This window comes from Microtus pennsylvanicus, chromosome 2 (assembly GCF_037038515.1).
Source record: "Microtus pennsylvanicus isolate mMicPen1 chromosome 2, mMicPen1.hap1, whole genome shotgun sequence".
Classification (NCBI taxonomy): Eukaryota; Metazoa; Chordata; class Mammalia; order Rodentia; family Cricetidae; genus Microtus; species Microtus pennsylvanicus.
Window position 1 is genome coordinate 123,768,224 of NC_134580.1, and position 25,462 is coordinate 123,793,685.

Below are 25,462 nucleotides of genomic sequence, written 5' to 3' on the forward strand. Positions count from 1 at the left end.
TAAGGTACAAAACCATTGTCCCACAGCAGGGGGTTGGATTAGGAAAGGAGTCAGAATTAGTTAGAAAGAACTGAATTCCACCCTGGGATGTCCACACTCTTACAAAGGTATAACGGTGAAGACAGGAGGAAGACCCTCTTTTACTTATAGTCTCTTATCCTGATACATGAGAGCTTAATTAGGTCAATATTGTATGAGCTTAATTAGATCAATATTGTGTGTGCATCAATGTGCATGCATGTGTGCTAGAGTGTACCAGTGGAGGTCAGAGGACAACTTTGGGGAAGCAAATCAAATTCAGGTTGTCATACCTGCAAAACAAGCATCTTTTGCTTGCTAAGATACCTCCCTGGCCCACATTTTTTTTAAAATAAAGGCAGAGTCTGTAAGGCCTGTCTGGATTTAGAGATCCTCCTGCCTCATCCACTGAGTGCTGGAATTTTATGGATATATTGCCCAGTCGAGTTTAATTTGTACCTTTCAACATTTAGGCAGACAGTACGTGGAAGAAAGGCTAAGTAAAGTCATAACCTTATATTGTTGACCTTTGAGGACTTCCTTGCTTGTCCGAATGACCAGTTTAGGATTTGAAGTCAGCGTGACAGACATGCGCAGTGCACAGTGAGCGTGTTATGCCAAGGTGTGAAACACGGACAAATACTTCCAGAAACACCTGGGATACATGATGCCTTAATTTTCAACTGAGTTTTGGTCTTTGTACATTTAGGAATAGTTTACTGCTGCAAACTTTAATACACAGCCCCACCCCATTCAGATTCTGTGCAACGGCCATGGTGTCCTGACTCACTGTTTAAAGATGCTTTGGTTAAAGTGGCGCTTTGCATATAAAACTGCTGGCTTGAGAAAAGAAAGCTAAAAAAGTGTAGAATAAGGAACCACACAGTGATTCCATACATGTGCTTACACATTTTTTATTTTTATTTTCCCTTTTTAAATGAGTTTTTTAGAATATAGTTGTCTTTCTTCAAGAAGCCTTTTGCCATGTTGATGGAGGCAATGATAAAAACTGATCCTATGTTCTGGTTCCTTAGAAACCCCTAATTCATTTGAAATGATCCAAGGTTAAATCAATCTTGCTGTCACAGCCTGCCTAATATACTCTGGGGTGCCTTGGATTCCCCCACAGCTAAACAGTGGGAGAGAGGATTTATTGGAGGCAGTCTGGCTCCACACCTCGAAGAATTGTCTGTAGAAGTAAATTGATTCACAAGTAACTAGTTAGAAACCAAATCTTTCTCTCCTGTAAAAGTTAATGGCAAATGGAGCCATCACGTTCCTAGGACAGCACGGGACTGTATACATCTGTTGAGTATTGGGAGTCCTTAATTTTTTTTTCTTCTTCTGGCTTTTTGCTTTGCTTTTTAAGTGCTGGTAGCAAAATAACCTTGTTACAGTATCTCCCTGCAAATTCTAAGAAGAGGCGGGGAAAGGAGTGGGAAACAAGAAACTGCATCTGATAAAATGAATACAGTCGGAACGGATTCTATAGCAGGAGCAGGGAAGAGCAACACAGTTGTAGCCGAGAGGTGACACAACTCTCTGGGGTTCTGGTTCCTAAGCAGCCTGTACCACTAGGGCTCGCCGCCTTGCCAGGCTCTCAGCCTCCGCCCCGCCCCGCACGGCATCTTGCCCCGCCTCCTCGGCGCCCCGCCTCCGCCCCGCCCTCTTCAGGCGGCCTGGCTCCGTGTTTACCCGCGTTGCATGTCGGGGCGGTCTCCTTTGGCAACGGAGGCCTTCGCGCTGCCCCGTGGCGATGCCGCGAGGGCGCGGTGGCGGTGGTGGGCGCCAGGTCCCCGCCGCGTCCGCGCCCTTGGCGAGCCCCAGCTACTACGAAAGGGTGGGCCAGCTCCAGCAGGCGCTGCGGGAAAGGTACGGTCGCGGGACGGGTCGGGGAGTCAGCTACGCCATTGAGATCTTCGGGTACCCTGTCTGGCGTTCCTTCCCATTCCCGCCAAAGGTTCGCCAGGCCCGGGACCCTCCTGCGACCCTCCACTAGCTCCGGATTGGGTCCGGAGCACAAAGTTCAACACAAATGACCCCTTGTTTGAGTTAGGCACACACAGAGAGAGAGACTAGAATCTCCCATGGCAACTAAAGCCGTGTCCCTCAGCCTGAGGGATGCGGCCAGAAGTCAGAGTGGGAGTTCTTTTGCCTGCCAGTCCCCGTCAAGTCGTGTGAATTTCTCTAGTCCTCTTCTACATGCCTCCTCCTCACTCTCTCTTCAAATTGTCATCCTAGCTTGACACTGACACTGCATCAATGATGACGGGTCCAGGAGCGCAGGCTGGAGTGGGGTGGTGTGCGTGTAAGTGTATATTTAAAACCCACGTCCTGTTAAAATGCAGGAGTCATTTGGAGGTGTCGGGGGCTGCCTAAATTTTTAGTGAAGGGATGAAATTTTCAACGAGCTCAGCTTCGAGGGTTGGTATTGCCTTTAATTAAGGCATGAAAGATGAGAACCATTGGAAAGAGCTAGATCTAAGAATGCATAAAGAGAGAAAATTGTAAAGCAATTGACGATAAATAACCACATGAAAGATAAGTTGTCGGAACGCTTATTTAGCTGCCAAATTAATTGGACTTAGAAATCTCATTAGTTGACAAGAAAGGAAATAGATTTTTGGATCTCTTGATAAATAAAACATTTAGTGAGTGTTAAAGTTACAGAATCATTCAGATGGAACAGGAGAGCTAAAACAATTCTAAGATGATAACGATAATTGCAGGTGAGGTAAAGTAAGTGATTTTTCAAAGGAACTGCATCTCATGCTAGACGTAATTTTTGTCAGTTGTTTGTGAGCTATTTACCACAGGCTTTAGCTGTCCTTGCCATGTTTTTTCTTCTTTCTACATCCTGCTTTCTTTCAGATGCACTCCTGCTCACCTACCTAGGGATCTCGTAATCTCCCACTTTAAAAAAATTAATCAGTTATGGGTGTGCTGGTGGTAGCGTATGCTGAAGAGGCAGAAATAGGAGGATCACAGGTTCGAGGCCAGCCTAGACTACATAATGAGTTCCAGGTTATCCAGGGAGATCCCGTGTTAAAAAAATATCTATGAAGAAAAATATCAATGTATTATATATGTATGTATGTGTGTGTGTGTGTGTGTGTGTATATATATATATATATATATATATATATATATATATATATATATAATCTTTCTATCTATCTATCATATCTATCATTCCCTGCAGAGCCTTTCTTTTCCAAACACTTCGTAATGTTTGTACCTTCAGCTTGTTTACTGCTTTCTTGGGGAACACAGGTGACATCTTTCCTTTTTTTTCTTTGGCCTACATTGAGTATTCTGGGAGGGAGGAAATGACACCTAGCAGACCCTTTGGCTTACAGTGTAGTACATTTGGTGAAAGAGGAGTTTGGTAAAATATTTGAGTTTATGAGTGGAATCCAAGAGTCAGTTAGCTAGTGTCTAGGTGTTATGAATGCCTTATGTGGAACCCAGTGGCCTTGTGTTGTCATTAAATAACGAAACTTTTCTAGTCATCGAAGGTGATATTAAATGTCCTCATATACCAGATAATTAAAAAACAAGACTTTGTTTCTGTGCCTTTAGCTCGTTGCTGTAGTTGAAGAGTTGTCTAGTTACCTTGGGCTTTAACTTATTTGTGTTTCATAGCTAAAGATCTGGTCTTAAAATGTGACTGATTTAAATGACATTCTTTTTGAGCTAAGTCAGTGGTGAGTTATTTTTGCCTCCTGTGCTCGAAACACCTGGCTGTTTATGATCCTTATGGCACAATAACTGTGTAGTGGTTATCCACTTTATGTTTAGCGCTTCTTGCTTTAATTATTAAGCAAGGTAAGGTTGTTGACGTTATATAAGAAATTGGAATCACATTTTATGGCCTGTTCATGGTCCTGCATTTGAAGATTTGTTTTATTTTTAAGTCAGTATAAATCTGTTCCTGTGTGTGATCATTTTTCATTTTAAGAATCTGTAAGTAATTCTAATTAATGCATACTGCACACAAGATAGAGAAGCAAATAACTTTAGAGAGAACACTACAGGAAGAGCACGGGAGCATGAGTTCTAGCCATGGCAAGTCCTGAGACCTTGACAAAGGGTCACTGGCCTTTTTGAACTTTGGTTCTTCAGCAGAATGAGGGAACTAGATTAATATATGTAGAATAAGAATTCTTTTTCTTTCTTTCTTTTTTTTTAAACTAGGTTAGTAGGCTTTTAAAATATTAAAGCTGTGCTGGTGAAATAGATCCACAGGTGAAGGTGCCTGCTGCCAAACTTAATGCCCTGAGTTTGATCCCACTACAGGGTGGGAGGAGAGAAATGATTCATGAAAGTTGTCCTCTGACTGCCACACATGGATGTGTGTGAGCACACACATGCGCACGCACGCACATGCACACACACGCACACACATACATACAAATAAATGTAATAACATTTTAAGCTAAAAGCCTGTCTCAGCATAGGGAGCGCTGTCTCCTGAAAGTCTGCGGTCCTCTTGAATGCTGCTGTTTGGATAGCAGTCGGAAATGCTTTATCAATGTGGAAACTTTAGAGAAGCGGGAGATTAACGGCAACAACAAACAGCTCAGCCTTTCTCACCCCTTTTAGAGGCAGCCATTGAAAGGTTAGCTGAGCTGATAGCTGGGCTCTCCCTTTGAAACTGCCCTGTTTTGAACCCCTGTCATCTTCTCTGTATTCACACATAGGTGTAATTATATAGCTTGAATGTTTTTCTGTGTGTATGTAGTGCTTTCTCTGCATTGTCGCGAAAGTCAATAATTGAATCTAAAAGAGTCTAATGGAGTGACATGTTGCAGTGTGTATAGTGCCCACAAGTGTGGTAGAAACATATAAGTGGGACTGATGCTTAACAATTATTGTATATAAAAACATCCTTTGAAAGGTCCATTAACCAGCCCCAGTTATTTTCAATGGTGATATTGATTCAGGGTAACATATCATAATGGTCCAGAAATTGACACTGAGGCATTAGTTGAGTAGAGCTGAGGGTGATGGAAAATTGTAGTATTGAGGCACAGACAGAACAAGTGCCTTAAAATGCAGAATATCCAGTCTTGTAAGAACAGCCAGCTGTGAAAGCCCAGATGAGAGGCACAAGTGACTGAAGCGTGGGCTGTGTAAGCATCTCAGGTTTGGGCATTTCAGAGTCTGAAACAGAGATTTGCTATGTAGGCTTCACATAGTGATCCAACCAATAAGCCTTCCCTTTGACTTTCACTGAGGTAAATATCAAATTTTTAAGCCTTATGTTTAAAACTCGCACGAAGGACCACCATTTAGAGATGCAGCAGCATGGAGGAGGAGTTAGAAGACAGGAGCTGACGAGGAGATCAGCACCATTTTGCATAGAATAGAGAGCCACAATGTGTCTGACTGTGGTTGCTAAGATGTGGAGTGTTTGAAGAGAGGAAGTGTGATTGGCAGGTGTCTGCATCCCCAGAAGAGGGAACTGAGACCAAAGATCTTTACATCATTATTAAAAAGAACTTGCAGTTTGGGAGGTGATGGAGTTTTGGAGAAATGGTGGCCCCCTTCACTAGATACCACAGATTCATTTTAAAATCAAGTCAGGCTTACAGCAAAGTTGCAAACATGGGACAAAGAACTCCAGTATTTTCCTCACCCAGATTCTCCTGAAGTCCCGATACTGTATTTTCATTTTCTCTTTCCATATGCATATTCAGATCAATGCTCTTCTCTGCAATATTTGAAACTGCAAGTGTGATAGCTTATCATCACTAAAATCTTCAATGTACTTAAAAAAAGTAACAATGCCCTTTTAGACAGCCACAGTAGAGCTCTCACAGCTACCGGCCAGCCGTGCGGTGCCAGTCCACACACTCAGGCCAGACACCAGTTGTCCCAGCAGTGTCCCTCTTCCCTTCTGGTCTTTACTGGTCTAGAGTTTCATTGGGAAACGTGGTTTGCATTTTGTATGCCACATCTCTTCTGTCTACTTGGAGGGAAATTTTTGGTCCGTCCCTGTTGGTCATGGTCCTGACAATTTAAGTTTTCTGGGTCCTTTTGATGATTCCTCATGACCAGACTTCAGTCTTTCATGGCTGTAATACCATGGAGGCATAGCATTCTAAGATCCATTTAAGTGCAAATTCCCTGTACCATCTAGTCATTCATTTTTCCTGAGCACCGAATTGGTTATAGAACCCTTGAAGGTTTAATAATCATGATCTCAACACGTATTTCTAATGTGGAAATAAATATTCGATGTCCTTTCAACATTTATTCTGAGTTCATTCTTTTTTCCTTGTTTGCTTTCTGAGACAAGCTGGCCTCAAACATTTTCTCTTACTTTGAGAATCCTTGTCAATTTTTGTTTTTCAGCTAGGTTTTCACTATATAGCCCAGGCTGACTTCAATGTCCTGATCCTCTTGCCACAGCCTCTCAAGTGCTGGCTTTACAGGCATGCACAACAGAGCTCCACTGATGATGAGAATCTTGAGATTTTGCTTCACGTTGGTGTTCCCCTTGTTTCTTCTGCTTCCTTGGTGATAGGTCTTTGTTTCAGCCACTCAAGACATTTTCTCTTTTTTCAAATAGATTGATGGAACAGTCTCACAAAGGCGTGATTTTAAAGGTTGTCATGGTCTGAATACAGTAAAAGCAGCTTATACAATACAGTGACTTATTCTGTTGTTGTTGTTGTATTACAGTGAAAAGAAGAGATTCGACCTGGAAGACAAGCTTTATGAATACAATAAGTCTGATAAGTTCAGGTAAGAGGTGACAGTGATGAGTGTCCAGCTCGTTTGCAGCTGTTAGTCAAAATTTAATCCCTATACTTGTGGTGTTTGCACACACCTTTAGTATTGGCACTCTAGAGGCAGAAGCGGGCAGATCTCTGTGTCTCTGTGAGTTTGAGGCCAGCCTGGTCTACATAGTAAATTCCAAGCCATCTATGACTACATACCCTGTTTCCAAAAAAAAAGAAAAGAAAAAGGAAAAAAGAATCCCTACTATTATATCATAGTTCTTATAGTTGGAATGTTTTTGTCATTATTTTATTTTCAATGCATAATAATTTGCAGTAAATACTATGATTTTATATAGCTATTATAAACATTTTGTTTTCAGTATTTAGTTTTTTGTGTTAGCAATATGATTTTACTTAATTTTTTTTTTTTTTTTTTGTTTTTGTTTCTCGAGACAGGGTTGCTCTGTAGCTTTGGAACCTGTCCTAGAACTAGCTATTATAGACCAGGCTGGCCTCGAACTCACAGAGATCCATCTGTCTCTGCCTCCCGAGTGCTGTGATTAAAGGCATGTGCAACCACTGCCCAGCTTGCTTAAATGTTTTAAAATAAGGCAGTATAGTCTTTTTTGTTCTTATTTAAACATATTTATTTCCTGTAGTGGTTAAATCATGTTCTAGCTTTTTTCCATCTTTCAGGCCTTACCTGAAAAATTGCTGCCCCTGTGAGGGCCTCCTTGCAGGTTTAGCTAGGGCAGGTTATTCTGAAAAGTCCGTTCCTTTTCCTCATGGTCTTCAGCACGTGGTAATTACCTGCATGTTTTTCTGTTGACTGTAGCTAGACAGTTTTCATACTTGCACTACTGAATAGATGTGGGTTTGCTTGGGTGGCTAGATGGCTTACATGACCAGTTTTGAAGGCTAATAGCAAGAATGAGGACTAGAGTTTGAGTGGAGAAGACATGGCTGCTAAGCAGCTTTATTAAGTCTCTAGATATGAGTGTGTTGAGTCACCCTCCATTACCGTCATTTGTGTCAGACATACAGGTACAGGCAGGAAAAACAGTGGTAGATTGTTATATTCAGAAGGACAGATGAAGACAGCCAATCACAGTTAAAGCATGTGTTGTTAGTACGATAACCTTCTGGTCTGGGGAGAGGGCTCAGTGCAAAAGTTCTGGCTGGGCAGCCTGAGGACTGAAGTTCAGAGTCCACATAAAGCCTGACTTGGTGGTGCTGTCTGAAATCCCATATTAAGATGGAAGGCAGAGACCAAGCTCCCTAGAAATTTGTGAGCCAGCTAATCTGCTATATGTGGTGGTGAACAAGAGACCCTGTCTCAAACGAGATAAAAGGTGAGGAATGACACCCAAGGTTGTCCTCTGACTTGCAAAGAACACACATTCATACATAAACACTCCCCACCACTGCCCCCCAAATGGGAGGGGGGCAGGGATTTCAGAAATCTTGTTGACCTAGAATTAGAGGCTTAAGATATATTGTTGATTAATTTTTGAAATTTCTAGGATCTTCAAAAATTTGTACTGGGAAGGTAGATGAAAGAATATAAAATAAAATATATGTAGATGAAAAAATATAAAATATCTTACTGGACCAATAATACAAATGCTCCCCATAAGGTGCTCATTTGTGGTTCAGTTCATTGTGAAGTGGGAAGAAGATTAGCATATCGGTCTATGAGAAGAGAAGTTTGTGTACTTAGCTGTCTACTATGTCTTTTAGTTTTACAATTTGGATAAGAGTCTCCAAAAGGTTTCTCAGAGTTTAATTTTGCTATGAAGTATTTCACTAACATGTTGTAATGTCTAATACGTTTTTACATTATTTAAATGACAGTTTTTGTATTTTAAATTCTCTTAATTTTATGGACTATAGTTTATAGTTTGATTCTGCTTTTGTATGAGTGATTAATTTAAAAATTGTCATCCTATAGAAACTGGGCTAAGTCTGCATCTGAATATGACTAAAGAGACAGTGCTCTTGAAACCAGATTCCAGTTTAAGAAATAAATCCAGAGCTGGGTGTGGTGGTGCTTGCCTTTAATTCTGGAACTCAGAAGGCAGGGCAGGCAGCGAGGCTAGCCTTATAGAGTAAGTTCCAGGATAGCCAGGGCTACAAAGAGAAACCCTGTCTCCAAAAAACAAAACAAAACAAAAGATTCACATAGCTGGGCATTGTGCCACACACCTGTAATATTCACACGGGGGAGGCCAAGGAAGAGGACCTCAAGTTCCAGCCCATCCTAGGCTGTATGGTGAGACCTGTCCCAACAGAATGAGTCTTTCCTGTGTTGTCCAATGGCACTGTGCATTTCTCAGGAGAAGTATGTCGTGACCAATGTGATACCATAATAATTTTCTTTCTCTGAACTTTCATATGCATTCTATTCCCTGGGCATCAATGCTTTGAGTAAAATTTCTTAGATTTTTATTGTCTTATTAACACTTTTGTTAAAGAAAATTATTTATAAGTTTGTTAAATTTGAGTTATATTATTAAAGATCTACTTTTTTTTTTCCTTAAGAGCTAAGCTGAAATGTGCAAAACTAAAGAAATACCTGAAGGAAATCTGTGAATCTGAAAGGAGGGCTCATCTCCGAAACCAAGGATATTTAAAGAAGTTCGAGTGTGTCCAGACTTATGTTGAACACTTGACCACAAATTCAGAGAAGCTTCAGAAACTGAAGGTAGCATCTTGTTTTCTACAATGTGTTTTGAAAAGCTTTCCCAGATCAGTGGCAGCCACTTTCAGTTGTCTGAACAGGGTTATTTGTTATTGTGTGAATTTAAGCACCAGTAAGGTTCCTTTTAGAAGTCGATTCCCTTTTTGAGTCCTTTTTTTTTTTCCTGTTTTGTGTCTTTTTTGGTCTGGGCTACACTGATGAGTGCTCCCTGAAGTTGCCTTTCATGCTCCTGGCTCTGTGTATAGTGACTGCTGTTCAAGGCTTCCTTTTATTCTGGCACCTTAGTCCCTTCTAGTGCATGCCTACATGGTGCTCTGAGCACATGTCCGCAGAACCCAGCACTAATGCCAGAAACCCAGTTTGTGACCATCAGTTTAGCTGTAAGCAAAGGTTTGTCCTAGGAGATGTTGGTCTTTTATGCCAGTGTCTAGTGTTGGCCTTTAGTTATGATGGAGTCATCTGTTCCCTCTTAATGCTTTTCCACTTTGATGCCAGATCTTTACCTCCTTGCTGAGGACCTTGGGTAAATTACTTAAAGATGTTCAGAGCGCATCACCTACACCTCCAAATGTTGCAGACTTTGTCCTGGATAGAGCATAGTTAATACACATGAACTTAAAGTTCGTAGAATTCCAGGAAGGAGAACAAGTTGAAACAGTTTTTGAGAGATGGAGGTTTTTCTCAAGTTACATTTGGTCAGTTTCTCCTTCTTTGTATATATAATGCTAAAATCCTTTAGAATAGCTTGAAAGCTAAAAAAGAATGAACTGACCTCATGGCTCAGCTTATGATTTTCTGCAGTGGCTCTGGAGCAGTGTGGGCTGAGAATGGATGGGTAGGGGTGCACATGGGGCTGGAGAATTAGTCATGTACTCCTACAGACAGAGAAACCTCCCTGGGCTTTGAGAGGCCCTAGACACAGGTACTCGGGTACTGGAACTTTGGAGCACAAAAAAAGGCCCTTAAGACACTAGTATATGTGCAGCCTACCACACTGTATTAGGCATGGCACCAGCATGTCAGAATTCAGGAAGGGCAAGCCTCACCCAATTATGAGGTGGTAGCCCAGGTATCTCAGGTCAGAGCCCAGGTGTTGGTCTGTACCTGCTCACTATCCCCACCTCAGTCCTATGATGCACCCCTCATACTTACATACACATAGTCTCTCTCTCTGTCTTCCTTCCTCTACCTCTCCCATCCCTGTATCTTCCCACTGTTTTTCTACTTCACTGTTTCTCTACCTCTTTATCTGCTGGACATGTGCACCCTTTCTCTCATGATCACATATACCCACAGTCCTTTAACCTGCTGAACAAACAGCATTTCCTTGAATGCTCCACATTATCTCATACCTGCCTTTGTCACTTTGCCCTGTCTTAAGTCTGTGTCGTAATTATCTCTGTCCTTCCCTCATGATAATTCTGTTTATGTATTGGTTGTTCTTATTTCACTGTGGGTTCCTGTCTTAGGATGTCAGTGCTCTGTGTCCCACCCAGACTGTGATTCCAATAAGCACTCAGTAAGCATTGAGACCTGATTGAAAGTCAGTTCTTCCATATTTGGGGTCTGGTTGTCTTAATGGATTGTAGCCACTTATGTGAGAACTAATATGGGTTTAGTTATATCTTATATATACCTTGTTACTATAAGTGCTAGTTGAATAAATGCACGTTCTCTTGTGTCTTCTAGTGAGACTCCACTCTCTAAGAGGAAGCACAGGTATTGGAAAAAATAGGGGGAGAGAAAACCAAAGATTCACCTGAGAATCAAATTAAACAATTTGTCACTGTGCCCATCTTCAGTTACAACCTGTGGAAGTGGGGCTGCTGACCCTAAATATCTGTTTAGTGTAAGCTCTTTCCCTAGTCTGTAACTGAGAATCAGCTGTGCGATTTCAGAAACCAGGGAGGGAAAGAAAGTAGTAGGGAAGAAGGGTAGTGGGGACATTGTCAGGCAAATGACAGTGTGGGGGAGGGAAAAGGGAGTGACAGCAGAGGAATGCAGTAGGAGGGGAAATGTGTTGTGAGTGCGGGGAGAGCCCAGAGACCTGTGGGACTGCTTGTCTCTTCTTCCCATGGCCCAGTTTATTGTTAACGGTGCCTAGTAATTTAGCTGAATCAATTGCTTTTGCATATGAGGAAGCAAGTGGAGAGGTTCTCTTAAATTTAGGTGGACAGCATCGCCAGTGCCATGAAGCAGAACTGTTGCTGACAGAAGGTGTTATCACATAGGTTAACTCATTGCTGTTAGTTTATAAAAACGGGTTTTCTAGGTTGGGGAAAATGACAAGAGGGTCTTCCTGGGGATTCTGGATTAGGTGATGCTACTGGGACATGAGTTGCCCTGCCCCCTAAATCAACAAATCTAACCACGAAAAGTTTGTGTGTCAGAAAGGAAGGGAAGACTGGAGTATACACTAGAGAGAAAGGATCTGTTCCAATCCCTGATGTTTTTTAGGGAAACAGAAAAAACTCCTGAGCTTGATCAGAGAGAAGATTAGGGATGAGACAAGAGAATGAAGATGCAAACAAGGACATGTCCTCTGTCGAACTAGACTTTTTTTTTCTTTTTTCTTGTCTTTCTTTCTTTTCTTTTTTCAAGAACAGTTAGGAAAATTAATCTGTATGCTATTTTAGAACCAAACTTAAAAAAAACCTTTTCAAGACATTTCTTGTGTGGCTCAGGTACACATGAATTCACCATTTTCCTGCCTCTGCCTCCTCACTGAGTGTTGGGATATGTTGGTGTGTATCCATCCTAAATAAACTTATAAAAGTAGTAGAATCCTTTGCTTTTGTTTAATTGCAACTGGAGAGAAGGTGGCACTAGGGAGCTAATAGTCCTGCAGCTGGAAAATTTCTAGCATTCAGAAGATAGATATGGTAGTTACTAAATGTCCAGAAAGGGCAAAGAAAAAGAACAGAATATTCTAGGTGGTTATTCTTCTAAAGGGTACAAAGATATAGTTTGTATTTGTTATTAATTTATGGTAGCATCACTCTGCTTTCAAAATTTATTAAACAATTTTTTTGATCCATACTTTAGAAAGAATACCTTATTGTTCAGTAAACTTCAGTGTGTTGAGAACAGTCTAGGTCAGGCTCTTGAGAATGCATTTCTACTGTTTCCTTGAAACTTTATGCAGTTATCGTTTGCTCTTTGCTTCAACATAATTAATTGAATAAAACCCTTGTACTTCTGTGAGAAAGCGCTCTGTTTGGGAGGTGGTTCTGAAATGATCCCTAATAACCAGACTGGTCCAATACTCACTGATCATAACAAAAAAATTATAGTCACAGCAGGAGCAGTTTTATGTGTTTTTATTTTATGTCTATTGTAATCTGACTCTCGTCCTTTAAAGGTACTTCTCCTAGTATCTGACAAGTTTGCGGTTTGAAAGCGTTTGGGCTTAGGAATCGAGTCAGTCAGAATTCAAACGTGTAGACGCAGAGCAGAAGCGTGGGAACTGCGTTTTGATAGCTGCCTATTCCACTATCTTTGTTTACTTTATCATCTTATTGTATCATTTGCACTGGTCTTATATAAACTTTAGCTACATAGTTCCTTGATCCTTATTATCCCCTGTCATGTTAATAATAGCACCTGTTAGAAGAAATAGCATTATTAAAAAGGTGGGCATGTATAATATCTTTAAAAATGTTAAGGCAGATGTTCAGTTTGGGTTATTGTCGCTGATGCATTTTTTGTCTGCCAAAACAAATTTCAGACCTATTTTTTGTTCAGAATGGGAGCTAAGGAAACAGCCTTTAATTCATTATCTCTGAGGTATGTTTCTAATTGTGTGTATAATTGCTTAATTCAGAAACATCCTGATACTTATCTGTGATGAACTGCAGTCAGCGGCTTTTTAAGGCTTTGAGTAGGAATATACTGAATCAAAGTACTTTCATGCTGTGCATTTTAGAGGAATACATTTTGGAACTGAATCATTTCCTTTTTTCATATAGTTTCATATATATAGTTATAGTGAGGCGACAGTGCAGGCCTCTTGGTGCAGTTACTGATGCCCAAGCAAACTTGATTTTGATGGTACTGGTGACTGCCTACAGTATACTCTTATTTTTAGAGAATAAAACTGATTCAAGTTGATGCCCTAGTAAAGAATGTACTGAATTTTGTGACTCTGAGGATCCTAGTGATATAAGATAAAATAGGTAATAAAACAACAAACCCATAGGACTTCTGTTTTTTCTTTCTTTCTCTTTCTTTCTTTCTGTCTTTCTTTTTAGGCTTTGAAAATAGATATCTAACATCTAACTTTTAGAATCAAGTAACTGGGTTTTCATGATAGTTTAAAGAAAATATGCTATTGCTGTGTATTGAGGATTAAGGTTTTCCATAAAAAGGTAGAAAACTAAAAATCCACTAAGCCTTGTTTTACTATAAAATTATGTAGCATTTCATAGAGTTCAAATTTGATATATTATTTGTGAAATTGCCTTTTTTCTAAGATAAGCTGAATTTCTCAGCAACGTCAGCTTCTTTCTGCTCCATTGTTCCTTTTTTGTTGCAAAGATGGCAAGCTATAGGTGGCTTTTACTCGTAATGGTGATAGTATCTCCCATAAAATCAAACTTTGTTTATGTTTAGACTGAATATGAGACCGAGATGAAGAAGATGCACCTCCTGTTGAAAGACAGCCTGGGGACGGAAGGTGAAGCCAGAGAAAAGGTAGCACAGTAAGGCGGTGGATTTTATGGTTTTTAGACAAAATTTAGACAATTTTTAGAGTGTTTCATATGTTGAGAGTTTTAAATAAAATTATCTTACTATAAGGATTTTTTGATGGAACCATGATTATCTAAAGAATTTTGCTTCTATGACACTGTTTTAATGTCTAATTTAATTAAATTTGCCAAAAGGTAGTCACTTGGACTTAAGATTTTATAGAAAACTGAAGGGGTTGCAAAAGGTAAAACTGTATTTTTATCATTAGTGTTTTGTAGCTGCTTTTTATGGGATTGAGAAATGTTTTAAATGAAAATAAACTAAGTATGGTGCTTTGATTCTTTCCTTTGTATGTATAATTTTTACATTTGAACCTTTTCACAGACAAAGTGGGAAGAAAAGATTGCATATCTAAGCAATAGACAAAAAGACTGGCAAGGAATACTTAAATAAATTCTGCTATGTATCTGCCGTAATACAGGCTTCTAATCCTTCTGCCTATCTCCATATAAATGATTCTGCTCAAGACCATAGATGTTTTCTTCACTAAAAGCAGTAAAGCTCTTTTAGATGAAATGTCTAAAAACATCTTGTAATAACTTGGAGCATGCTGGCAAGAGTAGTCACTTGTGACTATGTGTGAAACCCCCTCAGCCAGTCGATATTGTAATAAGCAAAAATGGTAGCATCACTCCATTATTCAGAGAAGCCACCAGCGTGCTTGTTCCTTAGGCTGCAGCATTCATTAAGAAAAGCTTACTGGGCTGAAAGCTGGAAACAGATGATAACGGGATATGATTTTCATATTTAATGCTTTCCTTGGAAGAGTATGTGTGCTACAGATTGATAGAAGAATCAACTGCTACTTTACTAAAAGACTTTCAGGTTTGCCCTATAGCTACCGATGGAATCATTCAGCCAAGAAATTAACTTTTTCTCCTTTTACCTGCTTTATATATCTGCTAAGCAGGTTGCCTGGCTGCCAGTAAATGTTATTATGCAGTTAACTGTTTGGTATTTAAGACTCTTATCAGAAAAGAAACAGAGGCCACACTATTTTGTTTTTATGGTAGGAGGAAGGTTTTCGTTTTCCTTTCTTCCTTGCACTAGCAGGCATTAATCTGAGTTTATAGAAGTTTTAGTTTTCTTTTTCCATAGATTAAAAAGTTAAAAAGCTAGAATTTAGAGTATTCTTTAAACAGTAAGATACAAAACACCAAGCCCCAGCAACCTTGACCTATATTAAAAGGCCTTTAATGATAAGTGATTTCTACACCATTAGATGTGGGGCAATGTGGTGTGATGTGATAGACTTCCAGACCAGACTGACATTTCTGTTGGACGTTTGGCCGGGAAATAATTGACATACTTTGAATCTACAAACCGGTTCGTTCTTTCTCTGCTGTTCTTGATAGACATATTCCAGTTTGTTCTTTCTTTGCTATTCCTGATAGACACATTCTTAGTGTGGCTGTATCAATGACACTTAAGTAAAATGGAGAGTTTTAACCCCCTGTCTGCACTACTGACTCCTTACCTTGCCTATAGTTATGGAGTCTCCATTTGATAATTAGAACAGGGCATTTTCTTTGTACTGAAAGCTTTCCTCAAAAGCTTTGACTGTTGACTGTAATAAAAATCAATTAGGCAACATTTTGAGGAACTTGTATCTTGCCTTTTCTAATTTTCTCTTGATGTCTAATCAGTTAAAAGGTAAACACACTGCAGCAAAATCATGGCTTAGTTAATCATTAAATGCTAATTTCTGAACAAGTCCTTATCTTATGAATTATGTTGTACTTTTTATTGAAATCCAAGCTCCTCTTCTTTAGATAGTCATAGGAATTTCTCTCCATGCCCAGTTACTGGTGTCTGGAACTTTCTAGTGCATAGTATAGTCACCGAGTAACTGTGCTGTTGAGAAACCACAGTAGGCCTCTCCAAGAATGTCTTAATTCTTGCTCTCTTGATATTCTCACAAAACTGTTCTTTCTGAGGCACAAGGTAGTGTGTAATAAGTTAGTTACGGGGATGAACTTGAGCTGCAGGAGAAAGATGAGGCTGTTTCCTCTGTGGTGCCTGTGGTTAATGGAGGAAATGGTGCTTGGCAGGCACTACAGGGTGAGTAGGACGATGGATGATCTTTGGCAAAGTGTGGACACTGTTGGTAGTCATAGCACCACCAGTAAAGGAGTAGGAGCAGGGAAGCCCAGAAGGTCATTGCACAGTGAGGCTGAAATCTAAAGAGATTGTGGGACACACCATAAAATGAATTTGGACAGATGTATCGTGAGATTCAGTTACCTATAACAAGGCTCTGTGCTCAAGAACTGAGCTTTTCTTAGAATAATGTGTGCTTGTGTGCATATCTGTGCTTACTGGGATTATATCACAGGAGTGAAGCTGGCCAGGGTGAACCTGGAGAAATGAGAATCGGGGTAACTATTGCAGAAGAAATCACTGATGGGGGAGAGAGTCTAGATCAAAGCAGTAAGGCTAGATCATAAAAAGGTTTTTTTAGGGATGTAGCAGATTGTTAGAGTTCTTCATGTTTCAGTAATGGGGACATCTGTTCCAGTTGGCTTGATTGTACGGTAGAAAGAGTTTAAATGGAGAAAGCCTGCACAGGCAGACACCAGAGTCACTGTGAGTCTGCTGGTCAGGAAAAAGCTTTGAAACAGCTTTAACCATTGACTTGAGGAAGGTCAGCAGAGGTGACCTACTTGCTGCTTGGAGCAGCCCCACTGTAGGAGAGGCAGCATCCCAGTGTTAGATGGGGAGGATGGTTTTTCCTTGCTCAAGGAGGGGGGGCGACAGCTGTTCTCAGCCTCTGAGCAGTATCCATAAAACCAGGACAGCCTCTGCAGGGCCAGGGTCATCGCCAAGAGGTTAAGGAACAGACCCCTCATAGGAAGGAAACTGAATTCTAAAGCTCAAGTGCCCCTATTGAAAGAGCAAATGACTTGGGAATCCTTTGGAAACAAATCCCAAGCCAAGGATTAATGCAGGTACTTACTTAAGAGGTAGTCCCAGAAGCACAGTCAAGGAGGATGGGAAGTTCAGAGACGGGAAAGCAGCCAGTGAGTGTGTGACTGAATGGGTTATCGCTGTGAGCACCTGGCACTCAGCCCACTGGGCACTCTCAGAAGACTAGACAAAATGTATCCCAGAAGTGTCCTACCCTAGGGGAAAGGAAGGAAGGTATTTATCCTCCAGCTTAGCCACTGAACCGTGTGTCTGTCCCCACTTCTGACTGCTCTGTGGCTGTCAACAGAAGGTCACAGATGAAGAGGAACAGGTGTGGTCGGAAAATGCGAGGTGTACACCAGGATGATGAGGGCCCAGGAATTTGGTCCTGTCCTCTTCCAGCTGCCATGGGAAATAAGCAGAGAAGGTTACTGTCAACAGATATGTAGAAAGGCCAGTTTCTGACCTTACCAGTTTATGGTGCTGCTCTCACCAGTAGCTCCCTTGAGTCACTGCTCAAATGGAAACAGACTTCCCAGAATGAGGCTCTGAGCAGTTGCCTTTGCGGGTATGGTGACCTTCCCTTCTCACGTCTATGTGAGACATTCTCACATCTACAATGACGTCAATTCTACTCTGAGCCATGAAAGGTAAAACATTCTATTTTCAGCTCGGTGTCTTCATTAATAGGTTTTTCAGTGCCGAGGACTGAATACAAGCCCTTACAAATGTAAGCTCTGTACCACTGTGCCACATTCCCAGATCCTATAACTTTTTAATTTCTATGCTGGTAATTCAGAAAACAATTAGAAACTATACTGGATTATAGTAGTTTCTCAAGAGGATTGAGTTATTTAAGCAAGTTCAAAGCCTTCTGCAGACTAGATGCACAGACCCATTTTTCAGGGCTGTATAGGAAATGTTCTCTCTCAGCTTTCAGACCAAAAGGGTGCTAATAGACTGCTCAGAGGAGAGGAGAAAGCGCTGAGAGCTCTTCTCTTTTAAGAGAGATGTGCCCTATCTGCAGTAACAGTCCAGATGGAGCCTGCACGGTTGGCATCCTGCTTCCTTTAGGTGTGCCTTTTAAGTATCTAATGGAAAACCAGTCTAATAGTAACTAACATTGGCTTTGGTCTTGCTATATTTCTGCTTTCATTCTAGGGATTTGTGTGGGTGTGTATTTGTGTGAGTCCACAACAGCCTTACAAAATCCAGTGTGTTTAATGTCTACTTTGCAAATCAAGAAAGAAGTGCTCAAAGAAATTCTCTGTCTTTCCCGGACCCCACACTGTTGAGCGCTAGAGTCTGGATCCAAATCCTAAAAGACAGACTCATCGTGCGGAGTCTTAAAAAACAAATAAACAAAACAAAAACCATAGTTTTGCTTTTAAACTTTATTTTGGTCAAGAGTCTTAATATGTCTATCAACCTACTTTTAGGTAACCATATAAAATAATTTGCTTAAAAAAATGGTGGGAAAGGGCAAGTCATGAAGGAGCCTTTTCCCCGTAGTCCAAACACCTTTGATGGGAACTTTGTGCTAGACAGTTCTCTTCCTTTGTTCGCCGTCTATGGTGGGATGATGGGAAAGCATGTTATGGTGCAGAGGCTCTTACAAGTGGAAAACTCATGCACATAGATACAGGAGTGGAGTGAGGGGAAGGTGAAACAGCGAACGGGGAGGACAAGAGAAGCGGGAGCTGGTTTAGCAAAGACACATACATTTTATAGGAAATGGTTTCTTTCACCCATGACATGGCACAAGGGGAGTGCCAGAGGAAAACATACATTGCTGCTTTTTTTTTCTTTGTCATTTTAGGGTCCTCTGCAAATCTCAACCCTGCTAATACTCAGTAAAATAATACATCACTAGCAAAGCCATTCTTCATGTAACTGAATGCTTGCTCTGACAGCTCCTTTTCTTTTCTCCTTCAGCTTTCTGCTTCTCATCCCCTGGCTGTAGGGGGAAAAAATCACTTAGAAAAATTAAAATGTTCCTATCAGTTTTTAAAATATGAATGCAGCATTGTTTAAAGTAGAGTAAGGACCAAGACTTATCTACTTTGAAACTGTAGTTCCTATGTCCGTCAGTTCTAAACTTGTTGATATCTGTACACAGGTTCCTTTCTCCCCCTCAGTAAAAATAACTGTTAGTGAGACTTCTGATCACCAGTAAGTATGTTCAGCCGTGTTCATTTGCTTCGCTCTTACTCTCCTTAGTTCCCCGAAATTTTAAGAAGTGGAAGGTGGATAGTGCAGGAAAAGGAAGAACAAAGCAAAAACCTGAGAGGATGGATCTACTGCCAGGTCATAGCTACACAGCAGTAGAAGGGCACAGACAAGCTAGTCTTTATATCAGATTCTTAAATACTGAACAAATGTGCCTTCTTTTGACAGTATGTCTGCCTCTTATAAGCCTTTGAAGTCCTTATTCTGATGCAGTACCAACAATAATGAAGAACTGGGAGTTCTCCCTGACTCAGAAACTGCTCTGAGAAGACTCAGAACTTACAGTTTTTCCTGTTTTGAAGATTATTTTTAAAAGAAAAGAAATATGTGTCTTAGAATCTAGTGATAACAAATGAAAAAGCTGCCAAGCAAAGTCCTGACTTTGTATGTATAGGTTGCTCCCAACTTTTCTTGGTTATAAATGATCTATACATGAACTTGTGTGAAATATGATTAATAAAAACTCAGAGAGAGAAATTGGGGTTCAGCTTGAAGATCCGAAAAGTAAAACAGCCAGCCATTGGCTCTTAGCTCCACCTCAGTTCGAAAATGACAATCCTGCCTCCAGGAATCTCAGAATGAGACTGTACCCAAGAGCTGTCTTCTCCCGTCTTATAATCCTCTTTAGTTCTGGGATTAAAGGTGTGTACCACTATCACCTGGCAAACTAGTGTATCTGCTGGGATTAAAGGTGTTTGTATTGCTGCCTGGTCTAGAAGGCTGGCCAATATTTACTTTTCTGATCCTCAGGCAAGTTTTATTTATTAAAATACAAGTGAAATGCTACTACACTTGTGTGGTGTTCTTTTTTTTCTGTTGGGTTTATTTTCTAATTACTTTGTTTACTAGAAGAAAATTAGGCATCAATCAACCTTTCTGTCTCTGTCTCTCTTCTTTCTCTCATTCTTCTTACTCCTTACAAAGTGGAAACACTCTTTTGTGATTATACTACCATAAATGAATAATATGAGTGCAATCTTAAGGAAACATCAGTGAAATACATTGAGAGACAACATGTGCAGGCAGATAACCTGTGTTCTTAAAAACTGCCAAGGTCAAGAATGAGAAAGAATGCCTAACCATCTGCTGCAGATTAGGGGGACTCAGGAAAAACAAACCTAAATTGAATCTTAAACCTAGAACAAAGGTAACTAGCTATAAAGGGCATTATTTGGGCAATTGACAAAAACTGTGAACTACAGAATAGAGAACAAAATTATATCCTCATTAAATTTTCTGATTATAGTAATGAAGCTCACCACTGGGACAAAGAATGTAGTGCCCTGAGCTTAGGAAACATACAGAACTAGTCTACATATATAAGTAAATGTATTGCAGGCACATGTATAGAACAGAGAAGAATGGCAAAGAAATGGGAAAAATGCAAACACTTGATCCATCTTGCTAAAGAGTGTTAAGCTACTTTTTTCTGTGATTCTTGCAACTTTTCTGTAAGTTTGCATACATGCACTTCCACACATCACTTCATATAAACAAGCAGTGACAACTAGCCAGTGAAGAAACCAAACTGAAGACTTAGGAACTTTGTGAATCTTTTTTAAAAAATATTTATTTATTATGTATACAATATTCTGTCTGTGTGCATATCTGCAGGCCAGAAGAGGGCACCAGACTTCTTTACAGATAGATGGTTGTGAGCCACCATGTGGTTGCTGGGAATTGAACTCAGGACCTTTGGAAGAGCAGACAATGCTCTTAACCGCTGAGCCATCTCTCCAGCCCCAAACTTCTTGAATCTTGATGGATCCTCTAGAGTTGCCTGTATGGGATTTTAGTGAGTGTTGTCCCACTTCATTTTTTTATGTGTAGTTAGGGCCGTCTGATCATAACTCCTGACTAGCTACAGGCCCCTAAAACCTAATGTTCTCATTCGTAAGTATATTGCTCAACTTTTCAGAGAACTCAGAATTCAGTAGTCTGGGAACTCTGGTCACACCTGGCAGAATCAGAGAGCACTGAACTACTTCCTGTCATGAGCTGTTGCTTCTCCTTGCCAGAAGCAAACCTCTGTTAACAGGGCATCGTGTCCACTTCCTGTGGGTCTGAAGCATGACTGTAAGCTCCCATTATGTGCTGCTTTCCCTTGTTTGTTTGATGAGCATCTTAACTTGTTCCTGGCGTTTCCTTCTCTAAGTTTTGTTCAGTGGGGATCGTTTGCTTTCTTTTAGTCAATCCGAGAGATCTGAGAACTACTGGGGGAGTAACTCAGATGCACTTCATTTGGTCTTTGCCCTATGACTTTTCCATCTGAGATCTATACCTGGCCCTTTACTTTGTGGCTTTGGTTTTTGCTTAGAACAAAAAAGAGAGAGATCATGAGAACTGCTGTGTCCTCTGTTTGCTGGGTTAGTAGCCAGTCTGTGTAGTGATGAGCAAGCAGGCCTGGTTTTCATCCCTCCCAGCTCCCGCACAGCTAGCTTATACCCGAAATAACAACACACATATTGTATTCTTTTAAACACTGCCTGGCCTGTTAGTTCTAGCCTCTTATTGACTAACTCTGACATCTTGATTAACCCATTTCTAATAATCTGTGTAGCACCACGAGGAGGTGTCTTACCGCGAAGATTCTAGCCTACATCCATCTTGGGTTGGAGCTTCATTGCATCTCTCCCACTGCCTTCTTCCTCCCAGCATTCTGTTCTGTCTACTCCACCCACCTAAGGGCTGGCCTATCAAATGGCCAAGCCAGTTTCTTTATTAACCAATGAAATCAACACAAAACACAAGACCCTCCTACATCATTCCCCTTTTTCTGTTTAAACAAAAAAGAAGGCTTTAACTTTAACATAGCAAAATTACATATAACAAAACAGTTATCAAGTAAGAATTACAGTTACAATATTTATATCTACTTTATCTTTTATCATAACAAAGGAAAACAACTATAACTCTCTGTCTATTCTTCAACTCCATCAAAGACTCCAAAAGGATATAATATTGCCTAATTAAACAAAAAATAAACAACTTCCAAACTCTAGAAATGACGGAGACATCTTGCTGCCTGGACAGTCACCCAAAGTTCCTCTGTACCATTGGGGCATCCATCTTAGGCCTACAGGCCCACAGTATCCAGAAGACTCTTCCATGAAGCAGGAAATTTCAAAGACAGTTCAGTCACTTTCTGCTGTGTCCTGCAGAATGTCTCGCAGACTCTTTCATGAATCAAGAACCCCGAAAGACCATCTCACCCTTAGGCAAGTTCAGCAGTTCTCTCTCTGTGGATTCTTTGTGTCCAGTTAATACATCAGTCCAGGCAAGAGCAGTTTCTTGCCCAAATGGCTAACCAACTCCATAAACAGCCTCTTCGATGCCCATCTTCCTCTTGAAGTAGATTGGTGCTGCCAGGAGCAGACATGTCTCATTGTCATGAAAAGCCCTAAGTCATTAAAACATTAAATGCCATATTGTGCAGTCTTTGAAAGATCTGAAGAATGTCTATCTAACTGAAATATATCTCTATATATCTAGAAAATCTAACATGACTACAAGCTTTACTATTATTGATGATTATGCATTATCAACCTATATTTCCTAATTATACATTACATTTTTAAATGAACTATACAATCACAATACCTTAGTCAAGATCAGAAATACATATAACAATATTGACCTTAAATTTATATCAATAGAGTAAAATTTATACCAATGTAAATTATTCATATCTATATCATTTCCCCCTTTAAATGTAAAAGAACATTTATAAACAATATTTGGGAATATGGGCACAGTTTTTTTCTCTCCAAACTGCTTTGTGCTGAATGGGGACGTTGTAATCTAGGTCTTTCATGGTATAACCTGTGTGCTAAGATTCATCTGAATCAGCAGTTGAGTGAAGTAATTTTTTTGAGGGTGTTCACAGCAACCTTTCAGGAGGGCGTGGTCTATCATACCATATTGGGATAGAAGCAATCCACAGGGTCTCATCCTTTGTGAAAACAAAAGAAGAACTTTTCCAAAGCATTATAACCTTAGATCCAAATTTTAAAGTCAAGGTATTTTCAAAATATCTATCTTGGATTAGTTCAGCAGCATTTATAAACAAATATCTTTTAGCAGCTGTTGCTCCTTCCTCAGCATTCAAACAATTCAAAGAGAGCATAATAGCATACAGTATCAAGATTCTCTGTGTATTTTCTGTCATTGTGCGGCCTTATTTTAACCTTTATTTTGTTTATTTTTACTTTTATTTTTTGAGACAGGTTCTCTGAATATCTTTGTCCTGGAATAACTCTGTAGACCAAGCTGTCTTTGAACTCTAAGAGATCCGCCTGTCTCTGCCTCCCAGGCATTGGGATTAAAGGTGTGTTCTGCCACACCTTGAAGTCACAGAGGTCAATCTACCTCTGCCTCCCAAGTGTTGGGATTAAAGGTGTGTGCCACCACACCAAACTACTCTCTCTCTCTTTTTTTTTTACTTTAAGAACTTTAACCTTTAGCCTACATATATTTTTAACACACTGTAAACCATTTAGAGGTTTTCTTCAACTTTGAATCTCTCTTTACTGTATATCTCTCTTTTTCTGACCACATGAGTCTTTATGGAGAGGATTAAAGCCGTGGTTTTGACGGCTGGATCCAGCCCATTCCTTAGCTTTCCGACCTCATGGTGGAGGTACCAGCTATAGCTTTGTTTATCGCCACAACTCTATGGAGTTTCAAGGTCCTTGCCAGCAAGCAAGCTGCAGCATTCTGCTTACAGACCACACTTAGTTGGACTTCCTGCCTGAAAAAGTCAGAGTTTGCCCTGGCAGGACGGCCCAGAAAACCGACATTTTTAAAATGGCACAGCTTTTTTCCTGCTACGGCTGAAAACCGAAAAGCATGCGTTCAGCTTTTCATCAACACTGTTTAAATGTTTCGTGGCAGGACCTCTTAAAAGAGCTGCAGGGTTTTGCAGCTAAAGCTGAGTCAGGAAGCCTGTCTTAGATGAGAGTGCTTGCTTGCCTCTAGCAAGCAGAGCAGACCCGAGAAATTGCTGCTACCAAGGAAACATGCTTTACTCTATTCTTTCCCAAGCTTTCTCAGGTTTTCTTTGTATGCAGTTATCCACGTCTGGGCACCATTTGTAGTAAGGAGCTGCGGGCAGGCCTACTTTTCGTCCCGCCCGGTTCCCACATGGTTAGCTTAACACCTGAAATAACAACACACAAATTGTATTCATTCAAACACTGCTTGGCCCATTAGCTATAGCCTCTTACTGGCTAATTCTCACATCTTGATTAACCCATTTCTAATAATCTGTGTAGTAACACGAGGTGGTGGCAAACATCAGGGCATGAGTTCAGCTCTCGGCATCTAATGTAAAAAAAGCCATCACAGTGATACACATGTGTAATCTCAACACTAATGAAGCAAAGACAGTGAAGCTTCCTGGGGTTTGCTGGCCAGACAGCTCCAGGTTCAGACAGACCTTGTCTCAAAAAATAAGAAGAAGCAGAGGAAGACAGCTGACATTGACTTCTGGCCTCCATGCATACTACATGCACAAGCATGTACATATATACACATTAGCCCCTCCCCATTTCTGGAGCAATCTTTGGGGCCACCTACCTCCAGCATTTTTTAAAAGCCAAATCCATGCTTGCTTCTCCCAGTTTGGCACTATTCTAAGATTCAGACTGTCCAGAAGTAAAAGGATTTGGAAGTAGCTGCAGCTATGCCTTCGTGGAGTTTGAGAATGAGGATGTTGCCAAGATGGTTGTGGAAATAATGAATGCTACCATTTTGGTGAAAGACTTCAGCTGTGTTGTTTCATGCCAACAGAAAAAGGACATGTAAAGCTTTTTGAAGAGTAGAATGCTCCATTTCCTTAGCCATCATATCCAACAGTGAAATGGGATAATTGGAATTGGAAATGTGGGCAAAAGATAGAAGAGTGATTTAAAAGGAAACAAAAGTTACTCCAGAAGAGATTAACTGAAGAAAGAATTCATTATAGTTTTCCCCATCTGCTTTACCTTATATGAAGAAGGAGGGTTTAGGCTTACAGAAGAGAGAAAAGAGCTTCATGGGGCACTCCGAACATTCCAGAGAAGCCTGGGGCCAGCCAGGGCCCCACTTCAGTCTATATAGCATTTTTTGGAAGGGCAGAAAATCAGAA

The 25,462-nt window shown here is 40.4% G+C and overlaps 1 protein-coding gene across 2 annotated transcripts in view; it reads left to right on the forward strand.

The window, feature by feature from the left end:
• The first annotated feature begins 1,705 nt into the window (after positions 1–1,705).
• The window catches only part of Kiz (kizuna centrosomal protein), an 88,992-nt gene continuing 65,235 nt past the window's right edge, over positions 1,706–25,462 (forward strand). Inside the window, exons 1-4 of one of the 2 annotated variants that reach the window (XM_075962386.1) lie at positions 1,706–1,890; positions 6,709–6,771; positions 9,291–9,453; positions 14,062–14,142. In XM_075962386.1, coding sequence (XP_075818501.1) covers positions 1,775–1,890; positions 6,709–6,771; positions 9,291–9,453; positions 14,062–14,142 — 423 coding nt within the window. In that variant the 5' untranslated portion in view covers positions 1,706–1,774. The remainder of the gene's footprint in view (positions 1,891–6,708; positions 6,772–9,290; positions 9,454–14,061; positions 14,143–25,462) is intronic. The other variant, XM_075962387.1, reaches the window with a different exon arrangement.